This window comes from Melozone crissalis, unplaced genomic scaffold (genome assembly GCF_028551555.1).
Source record: "Melozone crissalis strain CALT ecotype California unplaced genomic scaffold, PUWL_Pcris_2 ptg000062l_1, whole genome shotgun sequence".
Classification (NCBI taxonomy): Eukaryota; Metazoa; Chordata; class Aves; order Passeriformes; family Passerellidae; genus Melozone; species Melozone crissalis.
The window spans coordinates 1,231,086-1,250,026 of NW_026535840.1; the positions used below are offsets into that span (position 1 = coordinate 1,231,086).

Genomic DNA, 18,941 nt, shown 5'->3' on the forward strand with positions numbered 1-18,941 from the left:
GCTCATCCCTGTCTGACAGTTTGGGAGGAGAACTGCCATCCCAGGGGTTTCATGGAGGGGGTTTTGGCTCTTCAGCCAGGCAAGACATGGCAACCCTGATCATTCCAACCAGCTCTGCTCACCCCTGAACCAACTTCCAGCTTTTCATCCCTGTCTGACAGTTTCGGGAGAAGGAGGACTGCCATGCCAGGGGTTCCATGGGGAGGGGTTTTGACTCTTCAGCCATGGCAGACCTCATCATCATTCCAATGAGCTCTGCTCAACCAACTTCCAGCTGCTCATCCCTGTCTGGCAGTTTTGGAAAAAGGACTGCCATCCCAGGGGCTCCACTGGGGAGTTTTGGCTCTTCAGCAGGACGTGGCAGCCCTGATCATCATTCCAACCCGCTCTGCTGAACCAATTTCCCACTGCTCATCCCTGTCTGGCCGATTTGGGAGGACTAGGACTGCTGTCCCAGGGTCTCCGTGGGGGATCTGAGCCACCTCGAAGGCTCTCCTTGGTTCTTTGAGCCCGTGCTGGCTGCTCCTGCCGTGCTCCCTGAAGCTGCTGCTGCGAGCGGAGTTAATCTGCGGCAGTTTAAGGAGTCGTTGAGTGGGTCTGGCGGATGATGAATGTCTAAACCATTACCGGGTGAAGCTCCGTGGAGCTGTTTAAAACTGAATTCTCCCATGTAAATTTCTGCTCCATCAATCCTGATGACATGTCAAACATTGCTATTGTTTCCTGAACAAATTGGACGACATGCCCTTTCCTGCAGATTTGCCCACGAGAGCAGAACCAGCTCCTCGCTTTTGTCTCCTGCTCTGCTGGCCTTGCCCATGGCTGGGAAGGGTGGATGTGATGGCCCTTGGTGGGACAAAACATCCCAAATATTTGTGCCTGGGGGATGCAGATGGACAGAGAGCCAGGCCATGGGTATTTTTGTGTGATATTTTTGTGTGATTTGTGTGCCGGGTGCTCACACCATGCTGCAGCTCAGTAAATTAATCCTTTGGGTTATCCAGGCTCCCTCTTCTTGCCACTCTCCCGGAGTTTAGCTGCACAAATGTGGGATTTTTTTTTTTTTTTTTTTTTTAGAAATGGTCTGTGCTGGTGACAGCTCATAAAAGTACAGATGTGGGCCTACGTTTTCCTCCTGCCCTTTTGCAGGCTCCAGTGGGCAAATCCTGCTTTAATATTCCGGGCAGGAGAGGAGAGCCGTAAAAGCCATTTGATTGCTTCTCCAGGTGGAACCCCGAGAAACTTCCAGCCAGATGCCTTCCCTCCCCAGGCTGTGGGGATGGATGCTCGCGTGCTGGGGGGGAAAACGAGTCAGTGATTGGGAAAAGCCACAGGAAAACAGCTGGCACCCTGGGATTGCTGACAGCTCGCTGGGGTTTGGGGTGCTCTGCAGGCGTGTGCTCCCTCACAGCCCTCAAAGGGAGTGTGTGTTGCCTCCCCGGGGGCTTGAGCAGCTGAGCATCCTTTTTTTTTTACCCTTAGAGGGGAAAAAGCTTGGTAATGCAGAAACAGGTGAAGATCCCAAATTAAATATGCTGAGCGTGCGTGGTTTGGCTTTTTTTTAGCATGTTCCCTGTCACGCTCAACTAACCTGCTCCATTGCCCAGCATTATCTCCACGATGTGCAGTTGCCAGGAAAGCCATCCAGGCAGCCTCACCTTCCACCTCCCCTGTGTAAGTCAGGGACATTAATTAGCCTGGCTGCTGAGGTGCTGGATGGGGCAGAGCCAGGCTGCCCATGCTGCTGGCTCCTCAGAACAGGGGCTTTTTGCCTCACTGGCACTTTTGATGTCATCACAGCTTGTGGTCCAGCCACCCTCTCCCCAGGGCTCCCATTCCCTCCTTGCTAACCTTCTTTTAACCTTCCTCCTTCCCTATCTTTTCCTTTTTTTGTTTTTTTTTTTTCCCCTCGTCAGAAGAAAATTACACTTTCCCAGTGTTGTCTGTCACTGCAATAAGCACTTAGGAGTGCAATTGTGTGGGGCCAAATGAAGGGAATTCGTTTTGCCCGTGCTTTCGGGGACTGTCAGACCCCCTGTAAATCATTATCTCATCACCAGCCCATCCAGGTGCATGGAAAATGCTTTTCTGGGCTCTGCCACTTAGGAATGAATGGAACTGAGGGATTCACAGCAGTTGTGGGCACAGAAGTAATGGATAGGAAAAATCCTGGCTGGAGATTGGGGACTGGCAGTGCTGAGGGTGCTGGAAAAGCTCAAGGATTTTGGGGAGAGAGGACCCAAAAGAGGGGCTGGGGGCAGGTGTTAGGATGGGGATTAACCCCAGAATGAGTTGGCTGAGGGATGCTGGTGTGGGCAGATGGTGGGGTGACCCCCCTTCTCCCCAAGTGTTCCCATATGGAAGAGTTTTTGCGCTCTGCCTGGGATGGACCACCTCCTTGGATGTCTGTGGGAATCTACAAAATTAGAGGGTTTTGGGAAAGCCTCTAATTTTGTCCCCCAGGAGTGGGTGCTGCTCGCTCTCTGGGCTTCTCTCCAGGCAGATTTCCACAGATTTGTTCCATTTTACCCAGCACAATTCCAATGCCCACGGAAAGGAAATCGCATTGCAGTACTGGAGAGGAAAATCAGCAGAATCAGTAGGTCTGGATCCTCCAGAGCACCCTTCAGCTGGCACCAAGCAGCAGGAGTGCACTTCTCAGCCTGGGAAAGTGTTTGGGGAGGAAAACTTAAATAATCCTGCCTGGTTTTCCTGCCTTTTGCTCTCTGTCAGCCCGTGGTGTGGCAGGGGAGCAGCACATGGGGTAATGCTGTGCTCAAGCTCCTGCTCTGCTGCCAAGGGTAATCAAGGCCAGGGATAAATCAGGAAGGTTTCAGGAACAGGCTGTGTTCCATGCCACTCCTAAAATACAGCCTTTTCCTGGTATCTGGACATAAAATGTGTCTTTGACCCTGCTTCCTCACAGACCTGTTGGTCTCTAAGTAATCCAGACAGGACTCAATTTAGAAAATATACTGGGGGAGAAAAAGGATATTTTGGGGATTGCATTCAGCTTTCCTCACCTAAAAATAAAATTTTCTGCTCCTTTTTCCTGCTGCCACTCATGCATATTTTATAAATTCATTAGAGCAAAGGCTTTGAAACACAAATAAATCTTGCTTTGCTCATCCAGAGCTGACACAGTGAGTTGTGAACACCTTCCCCAGAAGGTGCTGGTCATTTAGCCGTGACCAGCCTGCTCCAGCTCCAGCAGCTGCTGTGGAGTAGATGCATCCCACAGCATCCCAAGCCACTCCATCCGTGGGGATGCCGCAGATTGCACCCCCAGAAGGGCTGTCCTTGTGGAAAGCAAGACCAAAATCGCTATTCCTTGCTTTTCCAGATCTGTATTTTAACCTGGGGGGACATTCTGGAGTGCAATAGGTTTTTATTCCTCTACTCTTGTCGTGGTTTGACACCCACAAAAGCCCCTCAGTTACCTTCCCCTGCTACAGCTGGGCAGAGGAGAGAAAAATAAAATTAACAAAGGGCTCATGAGTTAAGGACTGGGAGAAAACACTCCAAGGGCAGGTACAAAGTGAGTTTATTATTAGCAAAATCACAGGAGGATAATAAGAAGCAAAATAAGCCCTTAAAAAACACCTTTTCTTCCCTCCTTCCCACTGACAGAGCAGGGACAGGGTGTGGGGGTTTGGGTCAGTCCATCACCAAAGGTTTTCTTCCGCTTGGCTCAGGGAGAGGAGTCCTTCCCCTATGAGATCATGGGGTCCCTACTATGGCAGAGGTGTGTCCAATGCTGCCTTTCCATAAATACCTTCATTTATGAATTGCAGTTTATGTTTTCCAGGCGACTGACAACGATGTGGGCTCATATGGGAAAGTCAGCTATTTCTTCAGCGATGACCCTGACCGGTGAGTGGGACTGACTGGCAGGACTTTGATCCTCCAAAATCCTCTTCTAACCCCACATTAAGGGCAATTAAAGGCACTGGTTATGTACTACCTGTGAAATGCCCAGTGTGTGCTATCTCCCAGAGGTGTGAGCTCAGCACATGCCTGATGCTCAGCATGTTTCATTGCTTTGCTGAGGTGGGACCTGCACTGCCTGAGACAGGTAAATGGTTTAGCAGTGAGTTGTCAGCCCTGGAGCAACAGCTGTGGTGGAAAGCTGGGGAGCACACATGGGCTGCCCAGCAGAACACATCTGGGGGCCTCTGCACCCCTTTTCTCTGCCTGTGGAGCAGCACTGAGGGCTGCTCACTGCTCAGCTGTGTGGAGCTCTTGGAGGTGCTCTGGGACCTAACATCCCACAGGAAAAAGTCATGAACTTCATGCTGTTAGACTGCTGCCTCTCCATCTTGTGGGAATCTATAAAATTAGAGGGTTTTGGGAAAGCTGCAAAATGCAGGCCCCAGACACAGCAGAACAGTGAATAGGGCTAAGCAGCAGCTATGAGATTGGTCAGCAGAAAAATTATTTAAACTGTAGAAAAGCAAGGACAAATACAACAATGGTCTGTGTATTAACGCTTGTCTAGAATAGCTCTCTAAGCTACAGAAAAGTTTATCTAGCAAGATATTAGAAAGTTCTTAGCTTAATAATGGTGCTCTGTGCATTGTGTTTTAAGGCTTACAAGCAGGTATTGTATTTGAAATAAGCAAGCATTGTTTTAACCAAAGGTACGTGTGTTTATGGTGATTGGATAGAACTACTGTCAATGTGCTTTTGCTTTGTGTGATTGGTCAAAAAACTTTTAAAGTGAGTTGTAACATTAAGTTCTGTGTCTGCTGCCTGGGATGTGAGCTGGTGGCATCTTCCCATTGTCATAACCATGTAATGAGGCTGATGCTGGAAAATCAAACAGCTCAAGGCACGCTCCCAGCAGTCCCAGCCCGTTAGTGGTCTGTAAATAGCCCCCTGCCGGCTATACACCTCTCCAGTGTGTGGTCACCAAGGCTTTTTGCCCTTCCTTTGCTGTCCCCCAGCTTCTCCCTGGACAAGGACACGGGTGTGATCGTGCTGACGGCCCGGCTGGACTTTGAGAGCACGCAGCGCTACACGCTGACCGTCATCGCGCGCGACGGCGGCGGCGAGGAGACCACGGGCCGTGTCAGGATCAACGTCCTGGACGTCAACGACAACGTGCCCACCTTCCAGAAGGAGGCCTACCTGGGCGCCCTGCGGGAGAACGAGCCCTCTGTCAGCCAGGTGGTCCGGCTCCGGGTGAGGCACTGCCCTGGCTCCTGTGCTTGAGACGGGCAGCAGGGACACAGGAGTGGGTTAGAATCACAGCATGGTTTGGGTAGCAGGGTAGCTTAGAGCCCAAACAGTTCCAACCCCCTGCCATGGCCAGGAGCATCTTACACTGCACCAGGTAGCTCCAAGTCCCATTCAGCCTGGCCTTGGACACTTCCAGGGATGGGGCAGCCACATCGTCTCTGTGCCAAGGCCTCACCACCCTCACAGGGGAGAATTTTTACCTGATATCTAATCTAAACCTCCCTCTGTCAGTTTAAAATGATCAATGCCCGTGATGGCTTTAACAGACACCTTCCAAAGCAGGTCCCCACAACCAGTTTCCTTCTTGCATGAGAGAAGCAGGTGAGAGGAGGCTGGTTTACAGATCCCCTCAGGGCCCCTGATGGGCACAGCTGCCTCCATCACATTTCCATCCTGCGCCTCCCATCCCCTCATCTCTCCCTGGCACAGCTCCCATGTATTCCCATGTGTTCCCTCTGCTCACACCCTAGGCATCTGATGAGGACTCCCCTCCAAACAACCAGATCTCCTACAGCATCGTGCATGCGTCCGCCTTCCGCGAGTACTTCGACATCACGGTGTCGGAAGGGTACGGAGGTAGGTGCTGGTCCTGGCACCCCAGGGGCACCCTGAGCCTCCCCATCCTGCTGCCCTGACCCCCCCACTGTGCATCCCTGCAGTGATCAGCGTGAACCACCCGCTGGACTACGAGCAGCTGGCCAACGGGGTCATCTACCTGACAGTGATGGCCAAGGACGCCGGCAACCCGCCGCTCAACAGCACCGTGCCCGTCACCATCGAGGTGTTTGTAAGTGCATCTCCCTCGTGCTCTCCCTGCTATTGCTCCACAGCAGTGCTGTTGACTCATCAATAACCCATCGAGGCTGCCCCACCCCGTGGAGGATGTGTGCATTCCTGTTACACGTGTCTCATGCCACAGCTTACCACGGGGTGGAAATCCTCTGGAGGAGGCGTTTCTGCTGGAAGACTCCAAGCACAGCAGCGTTCCTCGGGAAGATCAGATCAGATCAGCATGTCACTTTGAGGCACATTGTGGTTTGAGGGTGTCTGCAGGGAGGTGTCAGTGATGGAGACAGTTTGGTTGATAACGTGTCAGTCTCGCAGCTGTGGGAGCTCTGCCAGGCAGCGTCACTCTGGGGAGGGGAAGGAGATAAAGCCAGCGATGCTGTAAGATGGGAATGAAGTCCCATGAGCGTGTCTCTCCTTCAGATCCCTCACCGTGCTTGAGAGAGGGGGAACGAGGCAGAGCCCAGGGAGTTAGTGGTGGTTAAATACATCCTTCCCACACTGGGCTCTCGACAGCATAAACACCTCTTTTTCAAGACCACACTTCAGTGGGTCATCTCCCCAGGTTGGGCCTGTACGCTGGCAGGGTTTAAGCAGCTGTCACTTTTCCCGCTCTCCACCAAAGGGAATTTCTCTCAGCTGGAAAAAGAAAAGAAATAAAAGCCGAAAACTAGGAAGAAAATGAGGGGGAAGTGTTTTGTGACGGCACTTGAGGAACAAGAGCTGAGAGAAGGCAGAACCAGAGCGAGTGGGGAGGGAGGCGATTTTTTTTCATCCTTTGGTTGTTGGTTTTTAATAAAGAAGTCAAACTCGCCTTGTAGATTTCCCATTAGGGGACAATACGCTTTTGTAGAGGAGCCGCCGAGTCAGAACTAATAGCGCGCGCGGCGCCAGGATCCCAGGAAATGGCGCTGCTAATAAGTTTCTGCCTCACTCCCTGCCACTGACACCCTCCTCAGGGTGATGAGCCAGCGCTCATGGCGTGCCTGTGCCTGCAGGAGAGGGGTTGAGTGCCTGCGGTGAGCATCAGCCACTCTCAGCATCCTTGGAGATGGCCTGGAGTGATGGGACAAGGGGGATCAGCTTCACACTGGAGCAGAGGAGAGGTTTGGGTTGGATATTGGGAGGAAATTCTTCCCTGTGAGAGTGGTGAGGCCCTGGCACAGAGGAGCTGTGGCTGTCTGGTCCCTGGCAGTGCCCAAGGCCAGGCTGGATGGGGCTGGGAGCAACCTGGGACAGTGGAAGGTGTCCCTGCCATGGCAGGGGGTGGGAACTGAGCTTTAGTCTGAGCTTTAGTGTCCCTTTCAACCCAATGCATTCTCAGATGCTATGATACAGTGGCTGTCTGAGGGTGAGGTTGTAGGGAGGATCAAGAGAACACAGAAGCTGGTTTTGGCTGGTTGGGTGGATATTGTCCTCTGTGGGAGTTGGAAGAGTGCTGGGTTCTGTCTGCTGTCGCTGCAGGCGCCTTGGGGAGCTGTGCAGCTCCTGTGGCTGAAGTGGGAAATGTCCTTGTCCAGCAGAAGGCAGGTGCAGGCCGGCTCTGGCCAGATGGAGAGCCAGCCAGAAGCAAACCCTGCCTCCTTGGGACTGGGCTTGCCGGGCCGTGGCCTTGCTGAGCACGGCCTGATGATCTCAGGAACATTAATGACACGACACAGCATCTGCTCTGGCTCCTGTCCACCCAGCTGGAGCCCCAGCTCAGCCCCATCCAGCTGCGCTCAGCCTCTCCACTGCCTTTAACCTGCCCAGACCTCCTGGATGAGCCCCACTGATCCCTGGAAAGAGGAGGAGGGATGGTGAGGACATCACCAGGACAGGCAACAAGCTCCTCATTACCCTCAGAGGAGGCGCCAGCAAAGCTGAGTGACTCAAAGGCTGATTAAAGACCACCTGCTTGCAGACACTAAAGCAGGGGTTGGCAATTTAATTGCAGCACGATGGGCATCGTTGGCACGTGAAATTGCTTCAAATCTCAGGTTGGGTGGCAGCAGGAGCAGCTGAACCTGCAGGTCCATCCGTGGTCTCCAGGTAGAAATCAGTCTCCAGGGCAGCTCCAAGGAAGTGGAGAGGTCCAAACAGTGTCTTAATGTCCTGGCCTCACCTTGAGATGCAGGCACCCAGGAGCATCCCCACGCCAGGCTCTTGCAGCTGCTTGACCATTTTGCCTTTTTCCCAACCAGCCTCTCGACCTTCTCTTTGCTTCAGGATGAAAACGACAATCCCCCCACGTTCAGCAAGCCCTCCTACGTGATAACCGTCATGGAGGACATTATGGCAGGTACAGGGCACGCCCCTGCTCCTTCTCTGGGCTCCCAGGAGGGCTCTGAATGGGGCGGGTGATGCCTTTTGGGGAGGCAAAGTCTCACAGCTGTGGGGCCTGGGGGTTTGGCTGCTTTGTGCACGTGCAGGAGAAGGGACCTCTTGTCTGGGTGGCTTGCAGGAGCAGTGTGGGGCAGTTCTGGCTCATGGCAGCCCCCATTTCTGCCTCCCCCAGGAGCCACAGTGCTGTTTCTCAATGCCACGGACATGGACCGGTCCCGGGAGTACGGGCAGGAGTCAATCATCTACTCCCTGGAGGGCTCCTCGCATTTCCGCATCAACGCTCGCTCAGGTGAGCGCTGCACCTGCTCTGCCCTTTCCTCTCAGTTCCCTCTTTCACCCCCACCTGTCACAGATATCTTCTATGAAAAATCCTTTCCTTGGGATTTTTCCTCCTGAGAAGCTGACAGGCCTCAGGAACAGAATGCAAACAATGGTTATCTGCTGCTGTGGAATGCAACAGGTGCATCTGTGATTGGTCTCATGTGGTTGTTTCTAATTAATGGCCAATCATAGTCACCTGTCTCAAACTCTCTGTCTGACATACAAGCCTTTGTTATCATTCTTCCTTTTTCTATTCTTAGCTAGCCTTCTGATGAAATCCTTTCTTCTATTCTTTTAGTATAGTTTTAATACAATATATATCATAAAATAATAAATCAGCCTTCTGAAACATGGAGTCAGATCCTCGTCTCTTCCCTCATCCTCAGACCCCTGTGAGCACTGTCACACCCACCCTTCCCTCCTCTCCCTCAGTCAGCCTGCTTAGGAGTCCCACAATTTGAGGGATTCACCAAATTTCAGGCACCACCATTTGCTCAGTCACCCTGAGAGCTTCAGCAGAGGCATCGTGGAAACTCAGCTCCTCAGCCTGAGGAAAGGCTTGGCTGGGAAGGTTCCTGTTAATTCAGGAGCTGCCTGATCCAAAAAAGGGCCCATTTGTGGACTGTCCTGACCTTGGTTTTAACTGTTTCTCCTTTAACCTTGTCATCTCCTGTGGCTGCAGGGGAAATCACCACAACCTCTCTGCTGGACCGGGAGGCCAAATCCGAGTACATCCTCATTGTGCGGGCAGTGGATGGAGGCGTGGGGCACCACCAGAAGACAGGCATTGCTATGGTGAGTGGGGGAAGAATTCCCATCTCCCTGAGGCGCTGGTGCCCACCTGGGGCTGCGGAGAGCTGCAGTGTTTTATTTGTGCTGTGTGAAGAGCACACAATGGTTCCTGCCCTCCGCGCCACCCCTGCTGCGGCTCCCAAAACGACTGTCCAAGTGGTGCAGACCTTGAAATCAGCTTGCTTTCCTGGAAAACCACTCACACAGGAGGCACTTGACTTCCCAGAGCCTGTGGATGTGGTAATGAGTCCTATTTCACCTGCAGAACTCTCCCTTTGTTCGGCTCCCTTTGTTCCTCTCCAGAAGGGGCTCACTCGGAAAGCCTGCAGCTACACGCGATTATTCCTCGGTCTGTTCACGTGGCTCCAGGGTTTCCAGCCAGTCTGGAATGCCTGTGCTCCTGGGAAGGTCCTGGTGGAGCTGCACATTGCAGCCTTGTGCTGTGCCTTGCCCTTCTCAGGCCTCAGAGAACCCCATTGTTGGCCAAGCCAACGGGAAATACCAGGACATCAAAAGCCAAGGATCCAGCCTTGATGACCTTAAAGCTCTTTTCCAGCCTTAGCTATTCCATGATTCTCTCTCTCACTGCTCATGGCATCACATTTCTTTGGACATTTGGATGCTCCTGCTCGTTTGGGTTGCAGGAATGATATCCCACACAACACAGGGGAATGCAGAAACATTTGTGGCTGTGCTGAGGAACAGCCCTACAATAATTGTCCATCAGGAGGTCTGTGGCAGCAGGCTGGAAGCTCCCTATGGAACCTCCCAGAGACATGTGGTGGCCTTGGCTGGGCACCAGCGCTGAGTGTGGAGTGCTGATCTCTCCTCTGGGGCTCCAGATGGGATTGTGTTCTCCTAACAGACTTGTTAAAAGGCAAAACAAGGGAGGGAAAGGTGCCTAAAAACTAAAGGAATATTAAAACTCAGTGAGACTAGGGCAGCAGAGTAAATTTTCTGCTGGGATATACACCTAGCACACAAAATGGTAATTTTTGACCAGGAATAAAGGTCCATTCAGGGGCCTTGCAATGTCCCCAGGTGATGTAAAGCACACGAGCTGCCCGGAGCAAGATGGATCAGGAATCTTCCCCGTGGGTAAAGGAACCACCGTGGTGCTTTGGCTTGTCCCTGGAGACTGTGGTGTCCAGAGCGGCCTCTTCTGCCACGGGGTGGCACCAGCAGCTCAGCCTGGTGTGACAGCGGGACACAGAGGAGTGGGAGCAGAGGGGATGGCAGGGAAAGCTCCACCAGGAGCTGCTGAGGGATGGGTGCTGCCCTGGAGCTGCAGCCCTTTCCCTCAGACGCCTGGGTAGAAATGGGTGCTGTGAGGAGGTGAGAGACCCCCAGGCAGCCAGATGCATCCCACAGGCTCGCTGCTGTCACTGGGATGCCATTTGTCACAGGGAAAATGAAGACAGGCAACACTTCAGGGCACCATCCTCACCCCTGCTCTTGTCTTCGCACCTCCCACCCCCTGTGTACTGTACCCTCTCCTGATCTCTCATTTATTCTGGGTTTTTTTCTGTTGCTTTTTACCAGTCACTCAGATTTTTCCTTCCTTTCCTGCCACATTCCCACTGCATCCTCTCTCCCACTGATTTTCATCCCCCTTCCAGTGAAGGAGCTGTTTGAAGACACACCTTGTGCCCTGTTGTTGTTTTAACCATGATAAATATAAACAAAACTCTGTTCACCTATGCCAAAGGGCTGCAAAATTGCAGGATGTTGATTTTTTTTTGCAGGTTTTCCCTCCAGAGGGTGAACACAGCATCACAAAATCATAGAGTAATTCAGGAAAAAGGTCTCTAAGAGGGTCAGGTCCAGCCTGCACTAACCCATGTCCCCAAGTGCCTGAAGGATGGTGGCCCTGCCACAGCCTGAAACACGTGTTGGGCACATCCAGGGGACATTCCATGCCTCAGGAACCTGTGCCTCCTGCAGCAGCTGTGCTTCCTTGCTCTCCCACAGGTGAACATCACACTGCTGGACATCAATGACAACTACCCCACGTGGAAGGATGAGCCATACTTCATCAACCTGGTGGAAATGACGCCCCCCAACTCGGATGTCACCACGGTACGTGTCAATGGGTTGGTTTGGAGACACATCCAAACCAGTGTCACCAGTGTCACCTTCAGTCCAGCACCATCTTTAATTCCATTTAAAACCTTACTCCTGAGCCTCCTCCCCGCTGCTGACCATCCCCTGTGTTTCTTCTCCCTCCCCTGGGACATTTTTTTTTCTCTCCCTCTCCAAATTGTGTGGATTTTGGCCAAATCCTCCTTTTCTTAGCCTCACCTGCGACCTCCTTCAAGGACCTCTCTGAGAGACTTTGATTTACAGCCTTTCAAGTCCCTCTGGCGAAATAAAGGAGGAGAAGAGGGGGAGGCTTCTATTCCATCACGCCGAGAGAAAAATGACGGGAACAAAATGGAAAATAAATGAGGGAAAAGTGAAGAGAATCCACAAAATCATATAAGGAGGAAGACTGAGAAAAGGAAAAAAAAAAAACACGAGGATTTTTTTGAAGGGGGAGAAGAGTCTGGCAGTGCTGCTCGAGCCAGAGCACAGTGGTTTTCTCTCCTTCAGCCCTTCTGCTCAGTGCCAGCTTGAAGTCATCTTGCCTTTGACAACCCAATTAGTTGCTGGGAAAATAATTATTTTGTCACCGATCCGATGTAAATTCAGCTGCAGGACGAGCAGCAGGAGCCGGGGAAGTTATGAGGGCAGTGAAATTGGGGTGTTTGTTAATGTAAATGTCCCCTGTAATTAGAAAGGTCACAGGGAGAGCAATAAAGCATAAAATATCTGGGGTGGAGGAGAACTCCACCAAGGAATTATTCCTGATGTGGCAGCACAAGTTCCTCAGCGTGCCTCTTTGTCCCATTTATTTTATTTTTCCAAAGGGTCCTCGTTTTTTGGCTTGTTTTATTCCAAAGGAGGAAAAATCCAGTTTGATTGCTGCGCTTTTGTATCTTGTCATGCCATTACCTCCTGTGCTCACAGGCCAATTTTGGGGAGATTTAACACCACAGCAGAGGTCTCGAGGGTGCAAAATCCCTGCAAATGTCACAAAAACACAGAGCTGGATGGAGGATGAGTTCCTTTGTGCTGCTGATGCAGGGACAGCAGCAAATCTCCGTGGGGACTCCCAATGGGAGTGAATTCCCAGCGCTCTCCTGTAATTTTGTGCTGTTCCCCCACGGCAGGTGGTGGCTGTGGACCCGGACCTGGGGGAGAACGGCACGGTGGTGTACAGTATCCGGCCTCCCAACAAGTTCTACACCATCAACAGCACCACGGGCAAGATCCGCACCTCGGGCGTACTGCTGGACAGGGAGAACCCCAACGCCCAGGAGGCGCAGCTGATGCGCAGGATCGTGGTGTCTGTCACCGACTGTAAGCCTCCATCCCACCCTGGGTGTGCTCACTGCTCAGCTGAACCTGCCTGGCTTGGTTTGGAAAGGCAGGAGTCTGCTAAGGAAGGCAGGAGCCTCCCCTGAAATGGAGAATGTGAACCCTCCCCACCCCTCCCAATTGCTATGAATTTTAAATTAAGGGGCTCTCAGGCAAAAAATATGGGAGCAGGAAATAACAGTTCTTTAACAGGGAAAAAATATAAAAGGATAAAATAAACAATGCAGTACACTAGAACAACACGGACAGAGTCAGAACCCAACCTGACACCCTGTGGGTCAGGCTGTTGGTGGCAGTCCCATTGGAAATGTGGCTGCAGCCTTCCTGCAGTGTCAGGGGTGGTTCTGTTGGAGCAGGGGGATCCTGTAGAAAGGTGTAGTCTCTTCCTCTGAAGATCCAGTGGAAGAAGAGACAGCTGCTGTTCCTCTGGGGAATCCCATGGAGAAAGCTGTGCTGGTGTCTCAAAACCTCTGGATTATATCTGGGTAGCAATGCTTGGCTCCTCCCTCTGGATTATATCTGGGTAGCAATGCTTGGCTCCTCCCCCTGGGCGGAGCATCTCCCAATGGGATGTTATAGTTCTTATCAGCCATGCAGTGACATTCAATAGCCTGTTATCAGCAATGTCCCCTCCTGAGGGAGGTGTGAATGTGGTCACTCAAAGAGAGAGATAAGGCAAACTGCCCACTTGACAAAGGTAATCTGCCATACAGATGGTAATGGAAAACGTCTTGCATTGCAATCTTCAACACTTCCCCAGCCTGATTTTGCCCTTATGGCAAAGTCTCTTCTGTTTTCCTCTCTCCTGCTTTGAGCGGGAGTGTTTCTGAGGTGAAAAAAAATGGGAGTAGCTTTAAGCCTGCTGCTAAAACAAGCTCAGAATGCAGTCATTCATGTAGCAGCCCTGAGAAAGAGCCTGAGAGGCAGGAACTCTCCCTCCCCCTCAGCCCTGCTCCATTGGCATCCCAGAAAATCAATTGAGCAGGTGAGGGAAGCAGAGCTGATGGGTTTTTCTCTGGAAATATTGCCATAGGGAAACTTTTCTTAGGAAGAAAGATAGATATACAAAGATAATCCTTTCTTTTCAGGACAAAGGGGAATGGTTTTAAACCAAAAGAGGGGAGATGGAGATTAGATGTTGGGAGGAAATTCTTTACTAAGAAGGTGGTGGAACAGGCTGCCCAGAGAAGCTGTGTCTGCTCTAACCCTGAAAGTGTCCCAGGACAGATTGGAAGGGGCTTGGGACAACCTGGGATAGTGGAAGGTGTCCCAGAGTGTTGGAGTTGGATTATCTGTAAGGTCCCTTCCAACCCAAACCATTCTGGAATTCAGGGCCATCCCCCCCATCCTGCACTGCTGTCTGCATAGTGAGTGAAAGCTTACTTTTAGGGGAACGGGTTGGAAGCAGCTCAAGCGTTAACCTTGAGACCCCATTCCTGGCCTCCACAGGTGGGAGGCCACCCCTGAGGGCCACCAGCAGTGCCACAGTTTTTGTCAACCTGCTGGACCTGAACGACAATGACCCCACTTTCCAAAATCTGCCCTTTGTTGCTGAGATCGCCGAGGGGCTCCCCGCAGGCTCCTCTGTCTTCCAGGTGAGCGTGTCCCACTGCTGCCATTCCCCACCTGGGAGCTTGTCAAAGCAGGCTGGTAATGCATCCTCTCCCTTCTCTGCATCTTCTCCATCTCCTCTGTCCTCTCCATCTCCTTCTCTTTGCCATATTCTAACAGTGGAACAGGGGGGGTTGCAGAAGGTGAGCATGTCCAGGTGAGCATGTCCCACTGCTGCCATTCCTCATGCTGGGAGCTGCTGCCATGGCTTCTGCAGGCTGGCAATGCATCCTCTCCCTTCTCTGCACCTTCTCCATCTCCTCCATGCTCTCCATCTCCTTCTCTTTGCCATATTCTAGCAGTGGAACAGGGGGGATGCAGAAGTGGTTGCGCATCTTTATTCCATGGGCTCACTCAGGGTAGGAAGGATCCTCCAAGGCCATTTCATCCCTGCATTCCCAGGGCCAAAGGCACTTGGGATTTCTGGACCATGGCTTCCATGGCCAGGAAATGATGATCAGGGTGCTCTCCTGTAGGAATGTACCCCCTGTTGATGGAGTGACAAAAGGAAACAAGCCTAGAAGTTTCTCTCCTTGGTTAAATGAAACAACACCTCATAGGACCTGGGGAGCTTCACTCAAACTTAAGGATGGCCAGTTGGACAGAAGCCAAAAAGTCCCACCTAAGCAATTTACTAGAAAAGAAGAGAACAAAGAAACCAATCACTTTTGTGAGGTGTTTTACCAAGAGCAAGAACCTCTTGCACCCAAATCACTTTTTCTCTGTATGAGTTTGTTGTTTTGTTTTTTATTAAACCTTTTTGTTTCCAACACTGCCACAGAAGCCATCCTACTGATTTTATGCCTTCTGAGGTAGCTGAGCTATCTTGGGTGTGAAATAGACCTCCAAGAGCTTATAAGAAAATCCTGTTCCCCTGTCCCCACCAGGTGGTGGCCATCGACCTGGACGAGGGCCCCAATGGGCAGGTGTCGTACCGCATGCAGGTGGGCATGCCCCGCATGGATTTCCTCATCAACAGCACCAGCGGGCTGGTCACCTCCACGGCCGTGCTGGACAGGGAGAGGATCCCCGAGTACCTGCTCAGGGTGGTGGCCAGCGACGCCGGCACGCCCGCCAAGAGCTCCACCAGCACCCTCACTGTCAAAGGTGGGTGCAGCGAGAGCCCGCGGTGGTGGCAAACGTCCCTGGGGGAAATGCAGGTTCTGAGGCCCATGTGTGAAAAACGCCAATCACTTGGGGTTTTTTTCTTAAATTTTAAAAGTTTTATGATAATAAAATGGTTATAAAAATAGCAATATAATTAAAGTAATAATAATTTGGACAATTGAGATGAGGACAATATCAGACAATAAAAACAAAGAGTTACGGACAGTCCAGGTACCTTTTCTGGGCAAAATAAGTCCGAAAAAGGACACCCGTTAACAGAGGATTAACCCTTAAAAGCAACAGCCTGTTGCATATTCCTACACCTCATCCATGATGCATAAATTCCATTCAAACACAGGATTCTGTCTGGGCAGTGTCAGCTTCTTCCTCTTAATCCTGACAGCATCTTCATAGCTGAGCAAGGTGGGAAGAAGTTTATTTCTCCTGATAATGAAGCAATAAATTCTCTTTCTGTGAAAGATTCATGTGTCCTGTGGCTGCTGTCTCAATGTGGGTACCTCATTCCTTTCTTTAAAAAAATATCCCACATACAAAGTTCCTATTTTAACTACAAAAGTTCCCTTTTAACTACAAACCTACATTTGCTATACTATTAAAATGTTAATACAGCACTACTAATCAATACAACAAAATACATATACTAAATATGTATTTGTATATATATATATATATATATATATATATATATATATATATATGTATATATATGCATACAGCCATATAATATGCAATTTTCACAGCCTGGAAACAGGGTCAGGTCTGGCTTATCTCCCTGCATAGGGATGGCTCCATCCCCACAGGCTCCATGTCTGCTATCAACACACTGCAGAGATGGGGAAAACATGATGGTTTTGGCAGGGCCCCCAAATTATCTTTTGTTTTCTCCATTCCCCCATCTCCAGTGTTGCTTTTTTCTTTTGGTTCAGCATGTGATTCCCATCAGCTGCGTGCCTGGACAGCCCACGCAATCCCAGTTAAGAGCTGGAGCCTTATTGCAAGGCCTGCCTTTAATTTAGTGCCTTGCTGTTTGCTGGCTCTGTGCAAGCCTAGTGCTGAAAAAGGATAAGCATCATCTGGAAATAAACTGACCCTGCACTGTCCTCAGGCCTGAGTTTGGGAAAGAAGCTCCAGGTCTCTGCCATGCCCCAGGAAATACTGAGCTTATATTTAAGCCCCAGATTTTCCTTTGAACGGGGATGGAAACGGGCTTGGTGAAAATAGTGACTTGAATTTCAGTGATGCAATGGTTTCTTTGGCTGTGAGGAGGGTGATCTGTGTGTATCAGGGGCCACCAAATAGAGCCCACAGCCACTCTGCAGGCACCCCAGTGCCCCAATGGCAGGGAGGGTCAGGCAGAGCATCCCTGGGATGCTGACAGGAGGTTTGGGAGCCCAGCCTGGCAGCTGCAGCAGGGGCAGCACACTCAGCTCTGCTCTCCCTTTGCAGTTCTGGATGTGAATGACGAGAACCCCACCTTCTACCCTGCTGTCTACAACGTGTCCCTGCCCGAGGACGTGGCCCGCGATTTCAAAGTGGTGCGGCTCAACTGCACGGACGCCGACATCGGGCTCAACGCTGAGCTCAGCTACTTCATCACAGGTGGGAGCCCCGTGCCACGAGGGGAACAGGCCTTGCAGAAGGCACAGGCTGCCCCAGACCTCGGCCAGGGTGTTCTGCACTCCGGCTCTGCCTTTGCCAGCCCCTCAATCCTTGTCCGGCATCGCCCTCTGCTGAGCAGCCCCGCTCGGCTCCCGGCCACGCTGACCGCCCTGCTGACCCTGGAAAAGCATCAGCATGGGCAGGACACGGCTAGGGAGCAAGGCCTGGGGGGGCTTCCATCAGTGTTTATGGCTGGGAGGTGTAAATGGGATTTTGGGGCATTTTTGGGCGGGTGGGGATGGTGGGCAGCAGTGCCCGGCTCGCCCCACGGGTGCAGCACCTGCAGCAGGAGGCTGGGGAATCCCCTGGCCATGGTTTGACTTGCAAACTGCACACTGAGCCCTCAGGAAGAGGGCAAAAACAGAAGTGCCACCAGAGAGCGACTTTTCCCACAGTAGCAGCCTGCTGATCCATGTCCCAGCCCCTCTGGCCTCTCCTCTGCAGGTGAATCGGGGTGTGCTGTCCCTCAGGTACCACAGCTCACGTGCACAGTTACCCCAATTGCCTCAAAGCTTTCAGGAAATGACACAGCTTTCCCTACAGCCCTTGGATTGTTCCTGTGCTGTGAGGCAAAGTTCTCTGCCAGGGATAAGGTACCAAACTATCCTTGCACAGCTGGACTGACCCCATGCCCAGGCCACAGAACCCAAGGAAATGGCCTCACGTTGCACCAGGGAAGGTTCAGATTAGATATTGGGAGAAATTTCTTCACTGAAAGGGTAGCCAGGCATTGGGACAGGCTGTCCAAGGAAGTAGTGGATGCTTCTGGATCCCTGGAGGTGTTAAAGCTCAGGTTGGACAGGGCTTGGAGCAGCCTGGTCCAGGAGGTGTCCCTGCCCACGGTGACGTGTTGGAACAAAATTATCTCTAAGGTCCCTCCCAACCCAGCCCATTCCAAGTTTCCGTTCTGCTTGTCCTTTGCTCCAGGTCCCTCTCAGCCCAACCCAGCCCATTCCAAGTTTCTGTTCTGCTTGTGCTTTGCTCCAGGTGGGAACCAGGATGGCAAATTCAGCGTCGGCTTCAGGGACGGGGTGGTGAGGACGGTCGTGAGTCTGGACAGGGAGACCGTGGCATCCTACACACTGATCCTGGAGGCCATTGGTAAGGATTTCCCAGGGATCCCACTGCCACACAGCCACAGGTGGTGGCCATGCATGTGTGGAGCTCCCTTGCAGGTGTGTCAGAGGGGCAGCAACCTCTGAGGAGCTCTCCAAACCAGAGCTGTGCCTGGTGCTAACATTGCACATGTGAATCAATGTGTCCCACTTCCATCATGACTTTTGCAGAGGGTCTATTCTCCTCTCAGGTTTGCCCAGCCCCAGGGCTCTCCCTTTCACCTGGGAAGGCAGGCCCTCCATTCCTGAGAGGCTCCACACTGTCCAGGGCATCCCTCTACCCAAAAATGCCAACTCCACAGCATCATTCCCCTCCTGCCATGCCAGGCCTTGGCTCTGGGGCTGCTGATTAACCCTGAGCCACCTGGCACAGGCAGAGGGTCCCCGTGCCAAACTCAGCTTGGCTGTCATCCCCAGAGCTTTATAATGATGTGCCTGTTCACAGATGACTTGGATGTCCCTTTGGAGAGGAGGAGTGGCCTGGGCAGAAATGTTGGGGGTACAGCATTGCAGGGGCTGCAGCAGGGATGCTGCACTGCCTGG

The 18,941-nt window shown here is 51.8% G+C and overlaps 1 protein-coding gene across 1 annotated transcript in view; it reads left to right on the forward strand.

Annotated features, from left to right (window-relative positions):
* The window catches only part of CDH23 (cadherin related 23), a 211,693-nt gene that overhangs the window by 133,625 nt on the left and 59,127 nt on the right, over positions 1–18,941 (forward strand). Inside the window, exons 14-26 of the mRNA XM_054288414.1 lie at positions 3,809–3,873; positions 4,947–5,184; positions 5,712–5,817; positions 5,901–6,028; positions 8,236–8,308; positions 8,525–8,641; positions 9,356–9,468; positions 11,437–11,544; positions 12,678–12,867; positions 14,335–14,480; positions 15,384–15,603; positions 17,071–17,223; positions 18,271–18,384. Of these exons, the coding sequence (XP_054144389.1) occupies positions 3,809–3,873; positions 4,947–5,184; positions 5,712–5,817; positions 5,901–6,028; positions 8,236–8,308; positions 8,525–8,641; positions 9,356–9,468; positions 11,437–11,544; positions 12,678–12,867; positions 14,335–14,480; positions 15,384–15,603; positions 17,071–17,223; positions 18,271–18,384 (1,771 nt within the window). The remainder of the gene's footprint in view (positions 1–3,808; positions 3,874–4,946; positions 5,185–5,711; positions 5,818–5,900; positions 6,029–8,235; positions 8,309–8,524; positions 8,642–9,355; positions 9,469–11,436; positions 11,545–12,677; positions 12,868–14,334; positions 14,481–15,383; positions 15,604–17,070; positions 17,224–18,270; positions 18,385–18,941) is intronic.